This window comes from Ovis canadensis, chromosome 16 (assembly GCF_042477335.2).
Source record: "Ovis canadensis isolate MfBH-ARS-UI-01 breed Bighorn chromosome 16, ARS-UI_OviCan_v2, whole genome shotgun sequence".
NCBI classification, from domain to species: Eukaryota; Metazoa; Chordata; class Mammalia; order Artiodactyla; family Bovidae; genus Ovis; species Ovis canadensis.
This window is the reverse complement of record NC_091260.1, coordinates 76,293,547-76,314,876: the sequence shown is the minus strand read 5'-3', so window position 1 is coordinate 76,314,876 and position 21,330 is coordinate 76,293,547. Positions and strand designations below refer to the sequence as shown.

General features: G+C 46.7%; 1 protein-coding gene and 1 pseudogene across 8 annotated transcripts; both read right to left on the bottom strand.

The window, feature by feature from the left end:
• Window positions 1-2,147: 2,147 nt before the first annotated feature.
• On the bottom strand, window positions 2,148-21,320 carry ATPSCKMT (ATP synthase c subunit lysine N-methyltransferase). Of its 8 annotated transcripts, XR_011249604.1 has the most exons (7): window positions 21,269-21,320; window positions 14,363-14,652; window positions 13,544-13,681; window positions 11,651-11,701; window positions 5,671-5,755; window positions 5,100-5,346; window positions 2,148-3,739 (listed from the first exon to the last, which is right to left on the bottom strand). XR_011249604.1 is itself a non-coding variant. In XM_069556082.1 (6 exons), exons 1-5 carry the CDS (start codon window positions 21,285-21,287, stop codon window positions 5,714-5,716), a joined length of 540 nt encoding a protein of 179 aa, XP_069412183.1. In that variant the 5' UTR covers window positions 21,288-21,318; the 3' UTR covers window positions 2,148-3,739; window positions 5,671-5,713. The 8 variants fall into 8 exon arrangements, 5 of the variants coding, with proteins under 5 accessions (XP_069412183.1, XP_069412182.1, XP_069412185.1 ...); XR_011249602.1 differs by having other exon boundaries at window positions 5,100-5,755; window positions 21,269-21,318; XR_011249603.1 differs by lacking the exon at window positions 5,671-5,755 and having other exon boundaries at window positions 21,269-21,318.
• Window positions 9,336-9,455, bottom strand: LOC138422047 (U2 spliceosomal RNA; annotated as a pseudogene).
• Window positions 21,321-21,330: the final 10 nt, after the last annotated feature.

Genomic DNA, 21,330 nt, shown 5'->3' with positions numbered 1-21,330 from the left:
AAAGGAAAAATAAATACAATGCCACCTCCCTGAAGACGAGACCAGGACACTCCCAGTGCACGGAAACCGCACGGCTGTGTTGTCACTTTCCTTTCTGCTGCTGCTTGGCAACCCTGCAAACTCTGAGGGATCTTTCCTCCGAACTCTCTCTCATCCAAGGTAAATACCACAGCCTCATATTTTTTAATATAAATCCACTTATTTTTTGGCTGCACTGGGTCTTCGTTGCTGTGTGTGGGCTTTCTCTAAGTTATGGCCAGCAGGGGCTGCCCCCTAGTTGCAGTGTGCAGCTTTCTCATAGAGGTGGTTTCTCCTGTGGCTCACAGGCCCCAGGCACGGTCTTGGCACGTGGACTCCACAGCTGTGACACACAGACTCAGCTGCCCCTTGGCATGTGGGATCTTCCCAGACCATGGATCAAACGCGTGTCTCCTGCGTTGGCAGGCAGACTCTTTATCACTGAGCCACCAGGGAAGCCCACATCACCACCTCTATGACTGTGCCTCTTCCGGTATGTTCTCAAGACCCTTTACCATCCAGAATTCACTGTTTCTCAGAGCAGTTTCTTCTCTTCCTTTTTCTATTTCCAGTTCTATCACCCACGTTAGTCCAGGGACAAACTGTGTTCAAAGCATCCCCCCCGTGAGTGTCAGGAGGGGAGATCCAGAGAGAATATCCCTCCCACGGAGGCCGCCTTCACTAAGAGCGTCCACCCAGTTTCCAACCGACCGGGAGCTTACTCGGCCGCACTCATCAGGGCAGTGGGCTGGTTTCCTGCCCTTCCCAGTAGGTTCCCAGGAGAGTCCTCTTTAAGCCAGGCTCCCTCTCACTTCCCTTCCTTGCTGGGGCTAAGGAAATGTTGGCTGGAGCACAAACAGGTCTGGGAAGGGCTGGCACGGCTCTTCTCTGCGCTGGCTGGTCTCAGTCAGATCAGGCCGCTCTGACCGATACCACAGAAAGGGGCTGAAACACCAAGTGTCTACTTCTCACTGTGCTGGAGGCTGGGGAGTCCAGGATCAAGGTGCTGGCTGTTGTGGGGTCTGGTGGGGGCCCTCTTCCCGCTGTGACCTTCTGTGGTGGACAGGGCGAGGGAGCACTCTGGGGTCTCTTTCATCAGGGCACGAATCCACCCTCATAACCTAAAGCCAAGGCCCCCCTTCCTGATGCCAACACACTGGGGAGGTTAGGATTTCAACACAGGAAACAAACATGCAGCCCATAATAGCTCCTCTATCTGAAGGGCAGTCCAAGGTAAGTTCTTCCCTTCCTTTCCCCAAGTCCTTTCCAAGCCTGAGAAATCATCTCTCCCCCAACAGAACTCCCCAGGAGCAAGGATAGTGGAGATTCTGCTTCCCATGTCCCCAAGAACAAGATGCTCTCACGGGATGTCGGCTGTGAAGGCCGGGCCCAAGGTCATAGACCCCGTGACTTGGTATGATTCCTAAACGCCACTCTGAGAGCAGGTGGGAGTTCCTGGGGGCTTGCCATCCCTCTGGAACACTCCAGACACACCTTCCAACCTTGCCAGCAGGCTTCCCCCCTCACTCCTCCTGTCTCCATCAGACTGCTGAGGTTACAAATATCACAGCACCTGCATGAAAGCAGCTTAAGAACAACATGGGTTTATCATTAACAAGGCAGCCTGAGGGCTTCCCTGGTGGCTCAGTGGTGAAGAATCTGCTTGCCAATTCAGGAGACATTTGATCCCTGGGTCAGGAAGATCCCCTGGAGGGGGAAATGGCAATCCACTCCAGTATTCCTGCCTGGGAAATCCCAAGGACAGAGGAGCCTGGAAGGCCACAGTTCATAGGATTGCCAGAGTCAGACAGGACTCAGCAACTGAACAACAAACAGCCCCAGTGGGGGACAAGACACACCACACAACCAAGGCACGTGCTTCTGGTCTGTCTGCTCGCCTGTCGAGACTTAAGGAGATTCCTGCCGTATGCTCTGCATACTCTGCCGTACGCTCTGATGAACGTCCACAATATCCCACCCTCTCACCCCAGACACACTCGCTTCTCGTTACACCATCACACCGCTTACGTCTTCCAGAGAATTCACACATGGTAACATTCACTCACCTGTTTGTCTCTCTTCTAGAACATAAACCCCGTAAGATCTGGGGACTTGCACGTCACCCACCATTGAATCAGACAAGTTTATTGCACAGTAGACAGTCAATAAGCATTTGTTGAATGAATGAGTCCCAACTTGCTGCTCATAAAAGTGAAGATTATCAAACTGATCATATTTTTATCAGTTTAGTTAAAAATGCAAACCATCCCATTTTATCAAACCTCTCTTAAGATGGTTTGGTGTTCAGGTTTCAGGTGTAATATTATTGGGAGTTTAATTCCTTTCTGTGATACATGGGGATTGTGCGAGCCAAGTCTATATTCATTTTTCAGATATGTAAAGTTTACCTACGAACATTCAAAGGTTTTCCTTGACGTGTCTTTATCTAAATTAGTTAAGTCTCTTCTCACAAATGAGAAATACTAAATAAATGGCTGCTTTAATAAAATAAAGAGGTGACTAGCAGAAATAATCTGTAGCTTCTGTGAACAAGCTTTTCTTTAGTATCTGAAATAATAAACACCACTTACAGGCCTCAGACTCCATGCTGAGAGTTCTACAGATCAGTCTCCAGCCCCCTGTTCAGCATTTAACTATCCAAACGACAGCGATGCTCAGGAAACCAAGGCCCAGCCACTTCGACAAGGCCCTGCTGCTGCTGAAGCAGGGCTCTGAACCCAGGTCTGCCTTACCAAAGCTCAGGATGGTTTATTTCACTATCAAATCATACCAACTATTCCACCACAGTTCATCAAATCTGAGACTCTGCCAACAGTGGCTGACATACAACTGTGCCATGAAGTGCCACACTGCCAATTAAGTTACAAAACACCGTCAACTGGAAGGTATGTCACAATTCAGAAATGTTAAAATGTGTATGTATGTACACAGATTTATACACACATATAGATCTTAGATTGACAAAATACAGTAATCCCATAGCCTTGGAACAAGTTATTCCAAAAAAAGTGCTATAAAATGTAACACTTCTCCAAACCTTTAGAAAATTAATCTTGTCCTGAAGCACAGAAAGAAAGAAAAAAAAAAGAGTGATAAATCTAAAGTATGAATCAAGTTACAGGAAACAGCAAGCCATTTACAGTACATTCCCTCTTTAAAAATATTTCTTGTCATCTGTGGCGTCAAATCATATCCTTCACAACGTGCAGAGCTGCTAACGTCTTTCCCAGCCATCAGTGTGAGCACAGCCTACTCGAATCTTCTCACGGCCAAGTGCGTGAAGAGTGGTGAACACAGCTGTTGGCGTACTCCGCAAAAAGGGCTTTTCATCTACCTGCTGGCCTCAACTTCTGCTTATTTTCTCCAAAAGTCAGGGAAAGTAATTGTCATTTCTCATTCCACAGTGGTGAAAAACATAATCTTTGCTGAAGACACAGCCTTAAGTCCCTAGAAGATCAAAGACTCCAACACCTCAGAAAACTCTGGGTAGAGGCTGTACGGGAACAACCAACGGGAAGTGCACGGGTCTTCAGGGCCTCCCACCTCCTCCCCTGAAAGAGCGCGCGTCGTAGGCCCACACGGTGTCTATCCCCTCCCCCGTGACCTGCGCCGGGGTCCAGTGCGGGAAGGGGAACCGGCAAGCAATGACCCGCGCGTCGTCCTGAAGCTCGAGTTCAAGCTTCTCCTCCAGCTGCGCCATCTGTGGAGAATGACAGCCATCATTTCAGAAAGCAGGGGGGTCACAGGAAGGGGCTCTTCAGTGTCCTTCTGTGTCCCTGAAAATATCTGTGCCAAATTATTGATTGTAAAACAGAGCACTCCTGGGCGACAATCCACCAAAATACAGAAGTCACGTGAACCACCATTTTAAGACTATTTTCTATCATCAAATATAAAATCTGTCATTTTTAGCAAATGTGTATCACAGATTTCCACTTTCCTAACTAAAGAAACATGGAATTAGACCATGGAAAAAAATACACATTCTACCAAATTGAAATATGATCAAACATTTCACAATTCTTCAAAAAAGATATCCATAATACACCAATAATTAATTTCTTTATAGTCAATATAATTTACGAAAAGTAAAATTCTCTTACGTATCACTTATACATAACTTTATAAGTAATCTATTTGTGAAGTAAGAGTTTTACTGTTTACTAAAAGTACTGACACTGTGATTATATTAGCAAATTAACAGCTGCTTAGAATTTTATCTTCAGGTCCTAAAAATATATTACCAGCTTCACCTCTTAAATATATTTTTCTCTATTCTTTTATTATTTTCAAATAATTTCAAATTCACAGAAAGGATACAAGATCAGAGCAAAAAAACTGCTATATTCCTTTACCCGGGCTCACCAGTTTTCAACAGTTTGTCACAGTTGCTTTATCTGACTTGTTCTACACGCCCCCCCCTCAGAACACTTTTTCTAAACCATCTGAGAATAGGCTGCCTACAACATGCCCCTTTACTCCCTGGTACTTCAGTGTTTCCTGATAAAGAGCCTCAACACAGTTATCAGATTCAGGAAACTTTGTATCCCAACAACAATCATCCCAACAGCACCCGATCAAATGCCCAAGGAGCGTCCTTCACACCTCCCCCTAGTCCAGGGTCGCACAGTACACAGAGCTGTAACGGTTCCTTGGCTTCCTTGAAGCTGGAACAGTCTCTCACCTTTCTTTGTCTCTCATGACAATAACCTCCTTTAAGAACACAGGCCAGTCGACTTGAAGCAGTTGATCAAATACATACTCCTGTATATGGTCAATGACTGTAATGGTGTAACTCTAAATATGGGAAGATACAAGAGGGAGTTTTGCCCGGACCACGACAGATTAAGTAAGACAGCTGGTCCAGAGCCCCCTGGTTGCTGCTGATGGACCTAGTTCAGTGCACACTGGGTGAGCCGCCTGCAAAATCTTCGCTGGCCCTTGGAATGAGCCTTCCTAGCACTGTCAGATGAAACGATCACGAAAAGCCTCCCAAAGGACGGTCGAATTTACGACCATGAGTAGGCCCTGTTGACTGCAAACTGGCATTTGCCACCTACCTCTACAAGGGTTAAATCACATGCTGCTGCAGCTGCTGACAGCCAACACCCCCTGAAGGGAGTTCAGGTTGGACAGCAGAAAGGAGGCACTCTGTGCTCGGGAAAAACTGACAGGGCATGCCTTCAGAGAGACAGGTATCTTCAGGAGCTGATTTCATGAGCCCAATTCTTGCACCTCCTCATATCCGAAAGGCACTAAAATCCTTCATGGTGCTGACTGTCTCTCATGACCAGCAGCAGAAACCTTCTGCGAAAAAAACACATGTGCTTGACTCTAAGTATTCCTCTTTCACCAAAATCACATAAATACTACCCTATCCCTCTGCCTCTTTGGAGCAGTTTCTCAGAGCGATCTGAGGGGCTGTCTCCCAGGCTACAGTCCTCATTTTGCCCCCAGATAAAATTTTAACTCAAAAAAAGAAAAACAAAAGGATACAGGCGAGTCCCTCTGGCGTCTGCTTGTGATGAGCGGCGTGTGCGTCCATGGCAACAACCCAGCAGAGGGGCTGTGAACTTCGCACACTCGACAGTCCTGAGCCCGTGGGGTCCTTCTGCTTTGAGGGTGACGTACCACTCGGCTGAGGAGGCATCTCAGCGTCTCCACAGTGTGGTTACTATCCCTCCTTCAAAATGAACACGATACTGTGGGCAGACACCTGGGAAGATGTGAATGTCTTGTTACTCGTCTAACTGTCCCCCGGTGAGTGCTGCATTCTCGACGACTCTGCCTGAGTCCATTTCACTACACAGGTTGAAAGCGGCCACTTGCCAAGTCCATCGTTCCTTTCAGATCAACAGTCAGAATCTCAAGGAAGAGCTTTCCCCCTGCTGTCTCCATCACTGTAAGCATGATGGATTCATCACGGATTCATCAACGGGTTACGATCCGCTGTCATCCTCATTTCTTCTAACACTCAACTTGTCCGGTTTGGTCACCTGGAGCCCCTCAAGCTGGCTTCTCTCCTGTGCACGTGCCCTGACCGAACCTTCTGAGCACTTCCTCACATTCAGACTCAACTAAATGTTCCAGGCTTTCACACCTTCCCTTCCCAGCCCCGGGATCAGCCACTTCTCAAACGTTCCTGGTTCCTCTGAGTGAGAAGCAATGTTTCGAAACCAAGACCTGTGCAAAAGCTACACTCTTTAAAAGTAATTAAGCTGGACTTCCCTGGTGGCTCAGGTCCAGCAAGGCTTTGGCCCCTTCCCGGGTGATCTCAGTACCCCCTTGGCTTCAGCTCCTGGGCGTGGATGCCCCAACGAGCCCCCTACCTTGAGCCAGACCTCCAGGCATGTGCTGCTGCCCACCTGACATGCCTGCATGTGTCAACCCACACGTGTCCAGACTGTATGTGCCAGATAGGACTCTGCCTGCCCAGGCAGGGGACACGGGTTTTGATCCCTAGTCCAGAAGATTCCACATGCCACGGAGCAATTAAGTGCACGTACCACAACTACTGAGCCCGTGAGCTTTAAGGACTGAAGCCCGCGCACCTAGAGCCTGTGCTCACAACAAGGGAAGCCACTGCAATGAGAAGCTTGTGCACCGCAACTAGGGAGGAGCCCCCGCTCGCCGCAACTAGAGAAAGCCCAAGCACAGCAATGAAGACCCGGCACGGACAAAAATTAATTAAAGTAATCTGTTAAATTAAGATGAACGAATTTTCTACGGGTTTGATTCCTCACCTGCGTCTTTAAAAAGCGGTTTGGAAAAAATCTCCTCTACATGACCTGTGGCTGGAGTGAGCCAAAATTCTGATTCTTTACTATAATCAAAACTGAGATAACAATAAATAAATTCCACTAAAGGATGGAATATTTTTATTCTTTTAACAGCTTGCAAAAGATTGCTCTTTAAACAAAAAAAAAAAAAGCAAAAATTTTGTTCCTTGAGGGGAAAATTAAATAAGCAAAGAATAAGACAATATGTGTTTTTCCAAAATGTGAGGGGTTTCTTATGCTAATTTTGTTCATAAAAAGGACAACTGTAAATTTATTCAGATTACTATTCTTTTCTCTTTTACAGATCTTTTATTTCCAAATGACTGTCATATGCTAAGTCAAGATAAACCTATGAATGAAAGGCTCTATTTCAATCATAAGAAATTAACGGACTAAATTACACATAAATATGCAACAAACCTGGGTCTTGATATCTTACACAAAGAGAAGCCGTGATGTGTCATCTCCGCCTAATGAAACTCAAAGGAATTCATACAATTATACGTTTCAAAGTGACATGAACTCATCCTATTCTAATTACCTCTTCCAAACTTGAAACATAAGTTGAAACCAGCTAAAGGCACAAGACACAACAGCCAGGCCCGTCCACAGCTCCGAGCCACTGGGTCACTCCACCTCCCTTTCCTCCACCCCAACTCCTCTGTATCCTCTGCCAGGGGCCCCTCATGTGCTTGAGGCCAGGGCTCAGGTCCAGCAAGGCTTTGGCCCCTCCCCGGGTGATCTCAGCCCCCCACGGCTTCAGCTCCTGAGCGCTGATGCCCCACAAGTCCCCTACCTTGAGCCCAGACCTCCGGGTATCGGCCGCTGCCTACACATGTCACCCCACACGTGTCCCAGACTGCGTGTGTCATGAGGAATTCCTGATCCCCCCACCCTACCCCTACGCAGTCTGCCTGCAGCTTCCCAGCTCAGCAGACTCCAGCAGCTCAGGTCAGACACCTCAGGGTGCCCCCCACTGGATCTGCCAGCTCACCCTGTTCCTGTCCTCATCAAGCATCCAGAGTCTGACCACCTGTCACTGGCTTCTCCACCCTGGCACTGGCTTCCCCCACTGATGGCCTGGATGTCCGCAAGAGCTCAGACCCGTCTCCCAGCATCTCCCCCACCCTCTGCTCCCCACAGCAGGCCCTGTCCTTCCCGCCTGGCCCCCATATCTCTCCCCCGCCACCCCTGCTCACTCCCTCCCACCACGGCCACCCCCTCGCTGCCTCTGGACCCACAGGCACACACCCCTCAGCACCTTTCCTTTCGCAGAGGCTGTTCCTCGACCTGGAGCGCTCTTCCAGACATGGCCGCACAGCTCCCCCTCACTTTCAAAGTCCCCTCTTCGAAGACAGTCTCCCTCTCGCGCTTTGCTGAGCCCACAGCACTGACCCCCCTTACTGTACCACAGTCTACACTCCCGTCTCACTGAATACCTGCTCTCCCAATTAGCATGTAAATACCTTGGGGCAGGGATGTTTCCTTTTTTCTCTTTATTCACTGAAGTACTTGAACAGGGTCTGATGCTTAGTGGACCCTGAGTAAACACTTGTTTAATGAATGACTGAATGCAGGATTCACGGTTCTGAATGCTGTTTCTTTATCAGAACACTATGCAGTATTTTCACTCATGGATTCATAACAGAATTCGTAGCTAAAATTAAATGAGTCATCCTTTGAAGTTATGAAACTTAATAGCCCAAGGGAAGAGTGTACTTAACGCGCATGTTTATACCATATTCATCCATTCGTTTAACAAACATTTCCTAGCTGATCACTCTGAGCCAGGAGCTGGGAGTCTGGCAGAGCTCAACAGGTCTGCCCTGTCCCCGAGCTCACAGTGCAGTGCACACGGCCAACGCCACCAAAGCCATCACATGAGGAGAAGTGCAGTCACGTGTCCACAGGGAAGGGAACCAGCTTTGGAAATCGTGGTATCGGGGCTCATCGCACAGGGCAATCAAGGATGGCTTCTCGGAGGAAGAGACATCTGACCTGTGAGTGGTCAGCAGACGTTCACTAACCAGGCCCAGAGTTGGAGGGACTGGAGTCTCGGGGAGGACACGGCCCCACACAGTGTAGTCCAGCAGCCATGAGGAGGGCAGGGCCAGTGCGCAGAGAGCTAGGGGCAGCCAGGTGCCAAGGCCAGATGGAAGGTTGGGCCTTATCATCGCTGGTTTAAAGCATGACCAAGTCACCAGAGGGTTTTCAACAAGGACACGACCTATCTGTCCCACCCTCCTCGCAGGCAAGTTCATGGTGAACGTGAAAGTGAAAGCTGTTCAGTCCTGTCTGACTCTCTGTGACCCAATGGACTGTGGAATTCTCCAGGCCAGAATACTGGAATGATTAGCTGTTCCCTTCTCCAGGGGATCTTCCCAACCCAAGGATCGAACCCAGGTCTCCCACATTGCAGGTGGAGTTTTTACCAACAGAGCCACAAGGGAAGCCCAAGAATACTGGAGCGGGTAGCCTATCCCTTCTCCAGCGGATCTTCTTGACCCAGGAATAGAACTAGGGTCTCCTGCATTGCAGGCAGATTCTTTACCAACTGAGCTACGAGGGAAGCCCCAGACATTAAACTGATAAGGACAGATACCACACTTGATCTTAGCCAAAAGCCTGAGACGCGATCTCTCATCCAGGCCCTGGTCTGCCAGGTCCAATGGCACTCTCACTCCTGCTACCCTGGACACACACGCATGATGCAGGCTCGGGCCACTGTAAGCCGAGCGCTGCTGTGCAGAGCTGTGAAGAACCGCCAGTCTGGCACCGGACACGCAAGGCTGTGAGGGACGGCCAGTCCAGCACCGGAAGCAGAGCTGAGGGACCACCAGTCCAGCAGCAGCAGGAGAGGGAGGCCACATAACACCAGGGTCTCGCCCCCTGATGCTCCCAACGCCGCCTCCGGCTTCTCACGGCCCACGTGGGCCCCAGCGGCCACAGGAAACCCTGCCATGCTGGCTCTGTCCAGCCATCAAGCCCAGGACACCAGCCAGTGCGCGGAGAAGGGAAATACGTTCTAACAGGAGATGGCATAATGGGCCCAGACAGCCTAAAAGAATTTTCCAGGGCTCTAAGGACCCCAAGGGCGACCTGGCCCCTGACACCCCTGGCAGCCCCCTCCCTCCTTTCACTGTCTCCACGCAGGCAAAGCCTGGGGAGGGCAGAAAACAGGGACCTCTGCCCGGGAAACCGAGCCTCCCAGACCCACCGAGGCCATCCGGGCCTCAGCACCCTGATCCGTCCCCCTGCGTGGAGGACTCCAAGTTGGCTGAATCCCTCTCGTGCCAGGAGACATGGGCACTTTGTGCATTTCAGCTGCTTCCTTCTTCCTGGGAACGGTGAAATGCTGCAAGTGCCTTATTTAAGGTTCCTGTGTGTACAGAAGAATGGCCCATAATCGCAAAAGTATTTATCAAAATAACACTCTTCCCTTGGGTGAACAGTTCCCAAAACTGACCACACTTCAAATGCAGTGAGTAGCCAAGGAGCTGGAGCCGGGAGAAGGCCAGTGCTGCCCCCTGCTGGGACAGCACCTCGGGGCCTCTCAAGACCGTGCAAACATGCCAGCTTTCTATCCGTGTAAAGCATGGATTTTAAATTAAGGTTCTTTGCCTCAAAATGCCAACTATCCCAAAAGAATGCTCAAACTTCACAATAAGTAGGAAAAAAAAAAACCATCAAATTCCATAGCAATTCTGATACTAAATACGTTTTTAGGTTTTTTTTAAAATGATCAGAGATCATGCCTTTCTACCTCTTTTCATTTTTATAACAAAAGTATAGACACCCAGGTTTCACCTTCATGTTAGGCTTGCTGAGAATTATGAACATACAGAATCCTATCACTTTCAAGAGTATCTAACAAAAGCACTTCTAAATACTTTTTTAAAAAAAGAGAGAAAAAAGCATTTCACTGAAAATTCTAACAGAAAAAAATTCCTCCAGCATGAGATATCTTAAAGAAAAATTGAGATATGAATAAGAAAGCATAACAACAAAGTCCTTTTTTTTTTTAATAAAAACCGTATCACTTAACTTAGTGGCATTTCGGCAAACAACAAAATCTGCCAGGATTACTATGCCTACAATTATAGAGCTTGAAAAGTGAAGGAGGATTTCTTTCTACAGTCAGTAAACCAACAATTACAATGAAAGCCTCTCATTCTGGTCATCTTTCCAAAGGCTAAATTTAGGACCGTCTGCAGTCCAATGCTGCAGCGTTTTCACTTTCCAAAGTACAGAGTCAGAATTCAATACAAATCAGCCAACCGAGGTCAATGGAAACTAGTCAGCGCTTGTGTGTGCCTGCGAAGTCGCATCAGTTGTGTCCAACTCTGTGACTCCACGGACAATAAACCACCACACTCCTCTGTCCATGGAATTCCCCGAGCAAGAATAATGGAGTGGGCAATCATTCTCTTCTCTAGAAGATCTTCCCGACCAGGGATTGAACCCGTGTTTCCTGCATTGCACACGCATTCTTTACCACTGAGCCATCAGGGAAGCCCCCTCCCATTAACTTTCCCAAGTGATTTCAGCTGGATAGAATAAGTGAGCAACTGTGAAAGCCCACTCACATTAGACACCAGGAGCTCATAAAGCAGTTTTCAGACTCAAACTGTTAGGGCTTAGGGCAGATCCCTGAGGCCTTCATCTAAAGCAGAACTTTCAAACTACAAGACTGAATCTTTCATGATTAAACTATTAAGGCCCTAAAGTACTTTGTTAAACCAATGATCTGTCATTCTGCACACGGGGGAGCAGGCCAGAAACCCCCTCCTAACCTAGAAAAGACACTTGGGTGGCAGGAAGGATGTACTCACCATCTGGGGCACACCAAAGATAACAACATTTGAGTACTGCGAAAAGGTGACCTGAAGAGAAGGGAGAAACAATTCACAGATTAATTCTGGAAAGTCAAACATCAGCTTTACTTCAAAATGAGTAGCAATTTCCCATTTCCAAAAATGGTCCGTTTTCCAGAAAGAGACTCACAGACTTAGAAAACGAATTTCTGGTTGCCACTGGGGAGGGACAGTTAGGGAGTTTGGGATGGACATGTACCTACTGCTGTATTTAAAGTGGATATCCAACAAGGACCTACTGTACTGCACAAGGAATTGTGCTCAATGTTATGTGGCAGCCTGGATGGGAGGGGAGTTTGGAGGGAAGTGGATACATGTATATGTATGACTGAGTCCCTTTGGTGTCCACCTGAAACTATCACAACATTGTTAATCGGCCATTGTTGTTATTCAGTTGCTAAGCTGTCTGACTCTTTGTGACTCCATGGACTGCAGCATGCCAGGCTTCCCCGTCCTTCACTACCTCCCGGAGTTTGGTCAAACTCATGTCCATTGAGTTGGTGATGCCAACCAACCATCTCATCCTGTGTTGCCCTCTTCTCTTCTGGCCTTCAGTTTTTTCCAGCATATATACCCCAATATATACCCCAATACAAAACAGAAGTTCAAAAAAATAGTGGGTTTTCACAAACAGTGGCCCTTTTTAAGATTTCCCGTGTTAATACTTTCACCCATGTTAGCTCATCTGTTACAGTTTTCCAGAAGTTTCCGCAGAAGCTATCCCAGCTCATCCTCACAGCCACTCCACACAGGGCCACCCAGATCGATGGTCAGAAAAGCAGGGACTCACCAGTGACCAGTGGTGGTCACCCTGGTAGGCTGGGCCATCTGCACCCCAACCCACTTTCTACTCTGCTCTACACCAAACAAGCTTAGCAAGAACTCCAGGTTTTTCGGAACCACCTGTTTCTCCTATGGAGTCATCCTTAGAATTATGGTCCCCCTTCTCTTCTCTAAAACACTAAGTAAAAATGGCAATAAAATGGTCTTTAGTTGGAAAACTGGAGGGAAAAAGTGCTTCGCCAGTCAAAATTCTTATTACCCAATAAAAGTTTTATTTACTCTATAGAGAGATCATTTACGTATATATGGAATAAAAACCAAGGCAAACAAAACTCAAGTGAATTTTTATAAGCTACTGATGACACTATTACAAAGGAAAATTCTTATTTAAGAAAAAGCATTTTATGGAGCATTCCTAAAGCAAAATTACCAGGCATTTTTTAGAAAACAAGTAAACTTGGAAATATCTTATACTTTCTGAAGGCACAAAGCAGCATCACAGCGTGGCTGGTGGGTCCTTTCCTTTCTCCTGCACTACGTCTGTCTCTCCCTAGGTATATATACACGTACACACATGTACCCACACACACTCTCACATTAGCGTGCACACACTCACATATACACACACACATAAACACACATACACAAACTCAGACACAGTCTCAAACACACTCAGACACACGTACTTATATGTGCATATAAATACACACTCACACACACAATACTTACCAAGAATGACATTAACAAGTTAATGCCTATACGACAATGTACAAGACTTACAAATGAGATTAAAAAAACCTTATCACTGCATAATAAAGAGAAATAACATTTAAAATTGAGTAAATAAAGCCTTAGAAGTACTCACATGACCTGTAAAGTTATAAACCTTAAGTTTCTACTCTAACGAAGGGCTGATTTGTAAAATCTATCAATTTAAAAGCTGTTCACATTTCATAATGCCAAAATATACACTTTAACTCTCTATTTTAATTCAGTTTTCAGTCATACTAATCAAGAATCATAAAGTTTGGGAGTGGAGTACTCTAGCATGCCCTCTGCCACACGTACCTTCCACAAGTCTGAGATGTGAAATCTGGCCGATGCCTGCACCCCTTCCCTCCAGGCGCGGTACCTGGAGTACCAGACGAGCCAGGGGTTCAACTCATAACCCACAGCTGTGAACCCTTCCTTTGCAGCTGCGATCACCTGCAGGGAGAGGCTGTATTCAAGATCAGAAAAAGACATGAAACTCCCTACTTAAGTTGTTACTGTTGTTGAGTCCCTACATCATGTCCAGCTTTTTGCAAACCCATGGACGATAGCCTGTCAGGCTCCTCTGTCTGAGGGATTTTCCAGGCAAGAATACTGGAGCGGGTCACCCCTTTCCTCCTCCAAGGGATCTTCCCAACACAGGGATTGAACCCACAAGAAGCAGAATTAATTCAATACCAACTAAAGGGTTTTACAGAAAATTATTCAATACCAATGGAAGACTGAAATTTTTTTTCCCCAAAATACTGATTTTTTTTTTTCCCTAGGAGTCATCCTTGGAAAAAAATGTAAAATAGTCAAACTACATGACTTAACATGTTTCTGTTGGCCTAAGTTTTTTAATGAACAATTTCATAATCATCAATCAATTGTTCTTTTTTACCAGACATCCGAGCACTTTCCCCTTTAAGAACAATTAATCTGAGAAAAATAAATTCCAAAGTCCTGCTGAAGGACTTAGTAGTTCAGCCAAACAAACACAAAATTAAAAGACTACTTTATTAGGCTATCAATTTAACAAGGCTTTGCATAAGCCTCATAAGAAATGTGAAACAAAAATTTTAAAACATAAAACCTAAGAAAATGTAAACCTTAAAACGTCTTCGAGTAACTCACAATACGTCCGTCACCACTACCAATGTCCACCAGGGGTCCGCTCCTGCACTGCAACATTTTCACAACATTTTCGATCTGTTTCGTAGTTGCAGGTACAAAAGGCAAACAAATTCTTCGGAGGGCTGGTGTTATAAATGGTGTGGCCACAGCATACACAGCCACCAGCGTCCCCCCAACAATGCCAGTAAATAAGGCCCCCCAGCTGCTTTTCTTCAAACTGCTGGCTTCAAGACTTGCAGGTGGAACGCATTCTGGCGGCCGTCCTTCTTCAAGTGTTGCTAGGTGTGTCCCTGGGTTGAGAGCAGAAAAAGATATATGAAACATCAAATCAGAAATCCAAGGTAGGGTTTTTTCCCCCACAGTTCTTATTAACAAATAAACTCGTGCCTTTTAAAGGCTAATTTTGCTCAAAACAATTGGAATTACAAATGTAGAATTCCACAATGCGTTCTAGAGTCTATCAACTAGTGTGTTTAACAGAAAATTATTCAATACTAATGGAAGACTGAAATCTTTTCTTTCCAACATACTGATTTTTTCCCCCTAGGAGTCATCCCCGGAAAATAATGTGTTCAAATCTACTTATGAATCAGTATCAGTATGAATCAGTACCCATGGCATCACCAACTCAATGGACATGAGCTTGAATAAACTCCTGGAGATAAAGACAGCAGGGGAGCCCGCTGTTCTGCAGTTCATGGTGTCACAAAGACTCGGACATGACTTAGCAACTAAACAACAATCCATTAATACAAATATTAACCATGCACTCTGTATTTTTGTGGTTCAGAACAAAACTTCATAAAAAGCATAAAAATGTCTAATCATTATCCTATTTCAAACAGGAAGAAAGCATTCTACATCAAAATTGGTCAGGCATCAAAAATCCAGTGGTACAAATTCAATTCTGAAGTTAACAGAGGAGACAAAATTTTACTAAAAATCTTAAATAGCCATGGTAATAAGGAGATTTTTAAAGCAGATCCATAAAGGACAAAAAAAAAAAAAAAAACCACTCATTTCAGTGCTATCACAGTAGAGAATAAAACAAACTCTAATCACTGATTACCAAGGGAATAAATGGTACCTTAAACATCCTCCTGAGTTTTATGCTTTAGAATGCATTCGTAATAGGATCTCACATTTTTTACATTGAAATTTATTTGAAATTAATTCTGAAATGGATTAATGATGGGCACAGCACAGAGAGTAAGGGCACTGCTGCAGAACCTGCCGAGGTCGGATCCTGGCTCCACCCCTTACTGACAGCTGTGACCCTTCACCTCTCGGAACCTCAGTCTCATCTGTAAAGTGGGGATCACGGGATCATTGTGAGGATGAGACAAGGGGATACAGGAAGAGCATGCACAACAGCGTGCAGCACTGGAACCCCACCGTAACAAGACCACCGTGCCCCGAACCAGCTCTCCATCTAGCTGAGGCGCTAATGCCAAGACCACGGGAATCTGCAGACAAACGGAGTAAGAGGAAGGGGCACACAAGTCTCATCATTTGAAGACATTAGTGTTCAGTTTCTGTTCAAAAGGTCACTGTGTTTAGTCTCCCACTGTCTACCGCAGTAAGAAATTACCATAAACTAGGCGGGCTAAAAACGATACACGCTTATTAAAGGTACAGTTCTGGAGGTCAGATTTTGAAACAGGGTGGGCATGCCTGTCCTTTCTGGAAGCCCTAGGGTACGGCGGGCCACCCGCACTCCTCGGCCAGTGGCCCCACTCCAGCCCAGCCACCGGCACCACAACACACTTCCTCTGACACCCCTGCTCCCCTTTCCTTCTTAAAAAGGAATCCTTTCCTGGAGAGTACACTGGGCCACCCAGACAGGCCAGGACAAGCCTCCCATCTTGAAGTCCTTCACTCAACCACATCCGCCGAGTGGCTCAAGCAGCGTCCTCACAGGTGCTGGGAAGTAAGATTTGGACTTACTTCTGCTTACCGTCCCGAGGTGTGCATGCTCACTCAGCCGTGTCTAACTCTTCGCGACCCCACGGACTGCAGTCCACCAGGCTCCTCGATCCATGGAATTTTCCAGGCAAGAATACTGGAGTAGGTGCCATTTCCTCCTCAGGGGATCTTCCTGACCCAGGGATCGAACCCGCATCTCCTGAACTGGCAGGCAGGTTCTTTACTCGAGCCACCCAGAGAAGCCCATGAGATGTGGTAATTTACCGCAACTGAGGTGAGGCCCAAACGTGGATACAGAACACACCGGAAGCCCACGGCTGACCCACCTCAGCATCTCCCGCTCAGCGTGGCTTTGTTATTGAAGGCTGAGGTCTCCTAAAGTGAGTTTTACAACTGGTGTCATGGCAGAAGACCAGCTCAGAAACAGTAACAGAAGCCTACTCATGGTGCCAGTGATGGAGGTAAAGTAAAGTTTAGGAAAGTGATGGTGTTCGATAGAAAGCAAGAGTTTTAAGTACATTCTCATTCATACTTTTCAGCATTGCACGGAGGAACTTAACATGCTAATGGAAGAGCATTTGATTTTTTTCTTTGTTAAAGGCAGGCACGTCTGCCTTGCCTTGTATGAAAGAAGTCCTTCTGCCGGTGTTTCAACTGTAGAGGACAGTGATCAGAAAGATCTCAGTCACACAGCTCCGGAGTCTCAGAACTCAGAGTTGTGTAGCACAAGATGAGTTGTTGGGGCTTCCCTCATAGACCAGTTGGTAAAGAATATGCCTGCAATGCAGGAGACCGGGGTTCGATTCCTGGGTTGGGAAGATCCCTGAAGGGAATGGCAACCCACTCCAGTACTCTTGCCTGGAGAATCCCATGGACAGAGGAGCCTGGTGGGCTACCGTCTACAGAGTCACAAAGAGTTGGAGATGTCTGAGCGACTGAGCACTCAGTGGGTATGGGCCTCCAGAGTTACAAGAGCCAATTCCTTAAATCCATCACCAATTAAATTTAGAACGTTTTCATTACTTCCATAGGATGAACCCTTATGCTTCAGCCATTACCCTCATCCTCCCTGCCCCCTCTAACCCTGCTGCTACTGCTACTGCTAAGTCACTTCAGTCGTGTCTGACTCTGTGCAACCCCATAGACAGTAGCACACCAGGCTCCCTCGTCCCTGGGATTCTCCAGGCAAGAACACTGGAGTGGATTGCCATTTCCTTCTCCAACGCATGAAAGTGAAAGTGAAGTCGCTCAGTCGTGTCCGACTCTTTGCAACCCCATGGACTGCAGCCCACCAGGCTCCTCCGCCCATGGGATTTTCCAGGCAAAAGTGCTGGAGTGGGGTGCCATTGCCTTCTCCCCTCCAGCCCTAAGCAAACACAAATCTACTTCCTGTCTCTAAAGAAAGCAGACTTTCCTGCTGTGTAACACTGGGAGCTCAGTGCGGTACTCGAGACAACCTACAAGGGTGGGATGGGATGAGGTGGGCTGTGAAGTTCAGGAGGGAGGGGACATACGTATGTCTGATTCACGTTGTTGTATGGCAGATGCCAATACAATACTATAAAGCAATTATCCTCCAATTAAAAATAAACTAAAGAAAGAAGACTTTCATGAAATCACGCAGCTCGTGGTTTTTGTGGTTGACTCTTCACCTAGTGAGTGATTCATCGCCAGTGTGGCACTTTATCGCACCAGTGCTTTATTTCTCCTTACTGTCCAATAATATTCCACTGTATGGACAGCCCACATTTTGTTTCCCAACTATCTGCTGATGGATCGTTTCTCTAGTTGGGCTTCCCTGGTACCTCAGATGGTAACGGATCCGTTTCTCTAGTGAGCATAAGCCAATAGGCAGCTGACTAGATAAACTCAAGTCAGAGGACCCAAACAACTGTTTCACCTGTGTAGACACGTGCTCTTCAACTTAACCAGCAAAAAGATGTAATAAAGCGCTCCTGGTCTCCAGGGCACCCCTTTAGCCTGTGTGAATGGTGGGTTATACTGAGACAGTTACAAAGTGTACGAGATGCTCTAACGTGTACCAAACGCGGTGGGAACATGAGAGGAGGTAGAAGAAAGGCTGATCCCAATGATGGAACCGGGAAGGTGTGGGTAGAAACAGGATTTCAGCAGGACCTAAGGGTACAGGTCTCCCATGCTGTCCAAAAGCAGTGTCTCTGTGAAACCTTTCATAAGTCGAACAGGATTAAAGTGAAGAAGCAATTACCTTAGGGCATGCCTTGCTAAGGGATGAACAGAACACATCTAGACAGAGCACAGGTGCTAACGGACAGGGATCAGCGCTGTGGCGGCTGGATGCTGAGTGTGGTTCCCAGGAAAGAGCCCCTCGGGGTGCATGCTGCCCCTGGGGACAGCTCGCTGCAAAACTCAGAAGGCCACTTCCCTTGTCCCCTTTTAGCATGAAAGTGAAAATCCTCTTTGGACTTCGGTTTGGGAAAAATAGGTACTAATGTAGGTTTTTCATAAAACCAAAGTGGTGTAAAGTTTAAAAAAGCAGGGGAGGCTTCTATTGAAAAAGGGACATTCTGAAAAGAAGGCTGCCTTGGAAATCAAGGTAAGGCAAGCCGAACAGTGTTTGGGGAGTATGGGGTGTGAGTCCCTGACCACCAGGCTAAACTTGTCCTTTATTCATACACACTGGGATGAAACTTTCTGGGCAAAGGCAATACACTATTTGGTTTTAAAAAAGGCAACACCAGCAGCAGTGTGTCGCTTGATGGTGTCACGCACTTTTCTGCCTCCAGTCTCTACAGCTACAAAAGTCTTTCAACATCACAAAAATTTACATAAACTTTTGAAGAAGTTACTATGTAAATCCAAACTATATATCCAAAATATTGCTATTATCAGTTCAACAAAAAATATACTGACCTTTACCAGTGAAAACCAGCCACTAAAGATTAAAAACTAAAATCAAGACTGCTTCTACATAGTGGAACTACATGTAACCTTGTTCTGTGTTTCTCAAGTCTCCTGTAAACATGTTATCATACTTTCATAATTTAAAAGACTTAAAACTAAAAAGAAAAAGCCAAAAAACTAGCCACACCATATTTCGAGGCCACTCTTGCCTAAGACAGCCAACGTTCTTGTCTATGGAGTGTTTCTCTCTAAATAAATCCACTTCTTACCCATTAAAAAAAAAAAGACAGCTTCTACAAATCTCTAAATCTTTTTGATGCAATGTGTTAGATTCAGTCTACTCACTGTCATATAAATAAATTACACAAGATTTCCATCACATGCGCTCTTTAAATGGGAGCTGTGGGGGACCATGGGCTATTTCTGTTGAGGGGTTGAAGGGAGCCAGTCCTTGAGATGAAGACCCAAAAAAGTGACTTCTGATAATAGTTGAAGACCTCAATTTTCAGGGACAAGTTTGGGTCACCTAGAGCAAGAGGCACAAAAAGGTACAAGGTTCTTATTCAAGTCAAAGTAAAATGGCCAGGAAGAAAGGAGAGGCCTTTCCGGGATTATGACCTGCCATTTGTGTTTAAAGCGGGGGTTTGTATTTGCACGTCACTATCTTAGGGCTATCCACTGTGTACTTCCATATACATACAGGATGAAAAACTACAGCATATATTTTATGTCCCTTTAACGTGCATTATTTTGTCCACTGGAGAAGTCTCTCCTGTACTGGTCTAACATCTCTTGTATCTTTTTGAAATAAAGAATGTACTGATACTAGAAAAAAAAAATTTCCCCATGTTTTGACAGAAAATAAAGATAAAATTGCATAGCAGACCTCACTAGACATTCCCTGCACTACACGACAATCTAAGGAGCCAAATGGACTGCAAGATTCATCACTGTGAACGAGGAAACACTGAACTGGCCAAGCTAAAATGAATTGAGACCTGACTCCAGAAGTTTAAACGTCCTTGGAGCATCACTCAAGTGGGCCAAGCGTAAGAAAAGGTTAAATGATCACCACTGGCTCCGGTGACAAAACCCGTTCCCAACTGTCAGGCCACGGTTAAATGTTATAGCCCCACGCATTCAACTTCTGAGCAAAACAATAAAAGGCTAGGAATAATACAACAGGGAAAGCCCCTGTTCTATGGCAGCCAGAATGGTGGGAGGCTGGAAAGAGAAAGTCGCTCCGTCATGTCCGACTCTTTGCGACCCAAAGATCTACACAGTCCGTGGCATTCTCCAGGCCAGAATACTGGAGTGAGTAGCCTTTGCCTTCTCCAGGAGATCCTCCCAACTCAGGGATCGAACCCAGGCCTCCCGCATTGCAGGCGAATTCTTTACCAGCTGAGGCTGGAAACCCACAACAAATCAATTTAAGCCTACAAACGATTAGGTCGTAATCAGCGCTCTGAGGAAAAAGCAGCTGGAGGGATTCAGAGGACCTGGGACTTCGGTAGGGTTGCCAGGAAAAAACTTTCAGAAGCAGCACAACTCCGGGCTTCAGGGGGTGGAAATTCAGCGCAAAGCCAGGTCCATTTTCTTCTTAGGAGCTGCGTTAACTCTGGGCTAGTTACCGAAGGATTTGTGCAAAACAAGTGATCTCTTACACATAGCTTGCCAAGGGTCAGGCACGGGTCTCCCTGAACCCGTAAAGAGAGATGCTAGTGTTATTACTGCCATTGCTGCAGACAGGTCACTTCCCCAAAGACGCAGCTAGAAAAAGAAGCGGAGCTGTGATTCCCCAACCGGGACAGCGGGACTCCAGGGCCCGCGTGTTGGAATATCGTGCCGAACTGAATGAGTTATTCGCCGCAAGGCGCTTGAGAACAGCTCCGGGCGGGCAGAAACCAGGGCCAAGCACAAGCACGCACCGCAGGTGCGAACACTGAGCACCGAGCGCCAGGCCGCGAACCCGGGAACCGGCTCGCGGATCCCCCACCAGCCGCGCCCAACTTGGACAGGATGCTTCGGCGACTGACCGCGAACCCCACGTCGGGCCCGCGCCCCAAAACGCCCACTCCCGCGCGCGGGGGGCCTCACCGCCTCCTCCTCCATCCATCGCGAGATTTCCGGCAGTTAGAAAGCCGGAAGTGGACTCTACC

Excerpts from the sequence above, each read along its gene's own strand:
- ATPSCKMT (XM_069556081.1), bottom strand. Across the intron at positions 13,682-14,362 it reads GTAGTGGTGACGGACGTATT|GTGATCGCAGCTGCAAAGGA; the intron begins GTGAGTTACTCG and ends CTCTCCCTGCAG. Across the intron at positions 3,740-11,650 it reads TCTTTGGTGTGCCCCAGATG|ATGGCGCAGCTGGAGGAGAA; the intron begins GTGAGTACATCC and ends CATTCTCCACAG.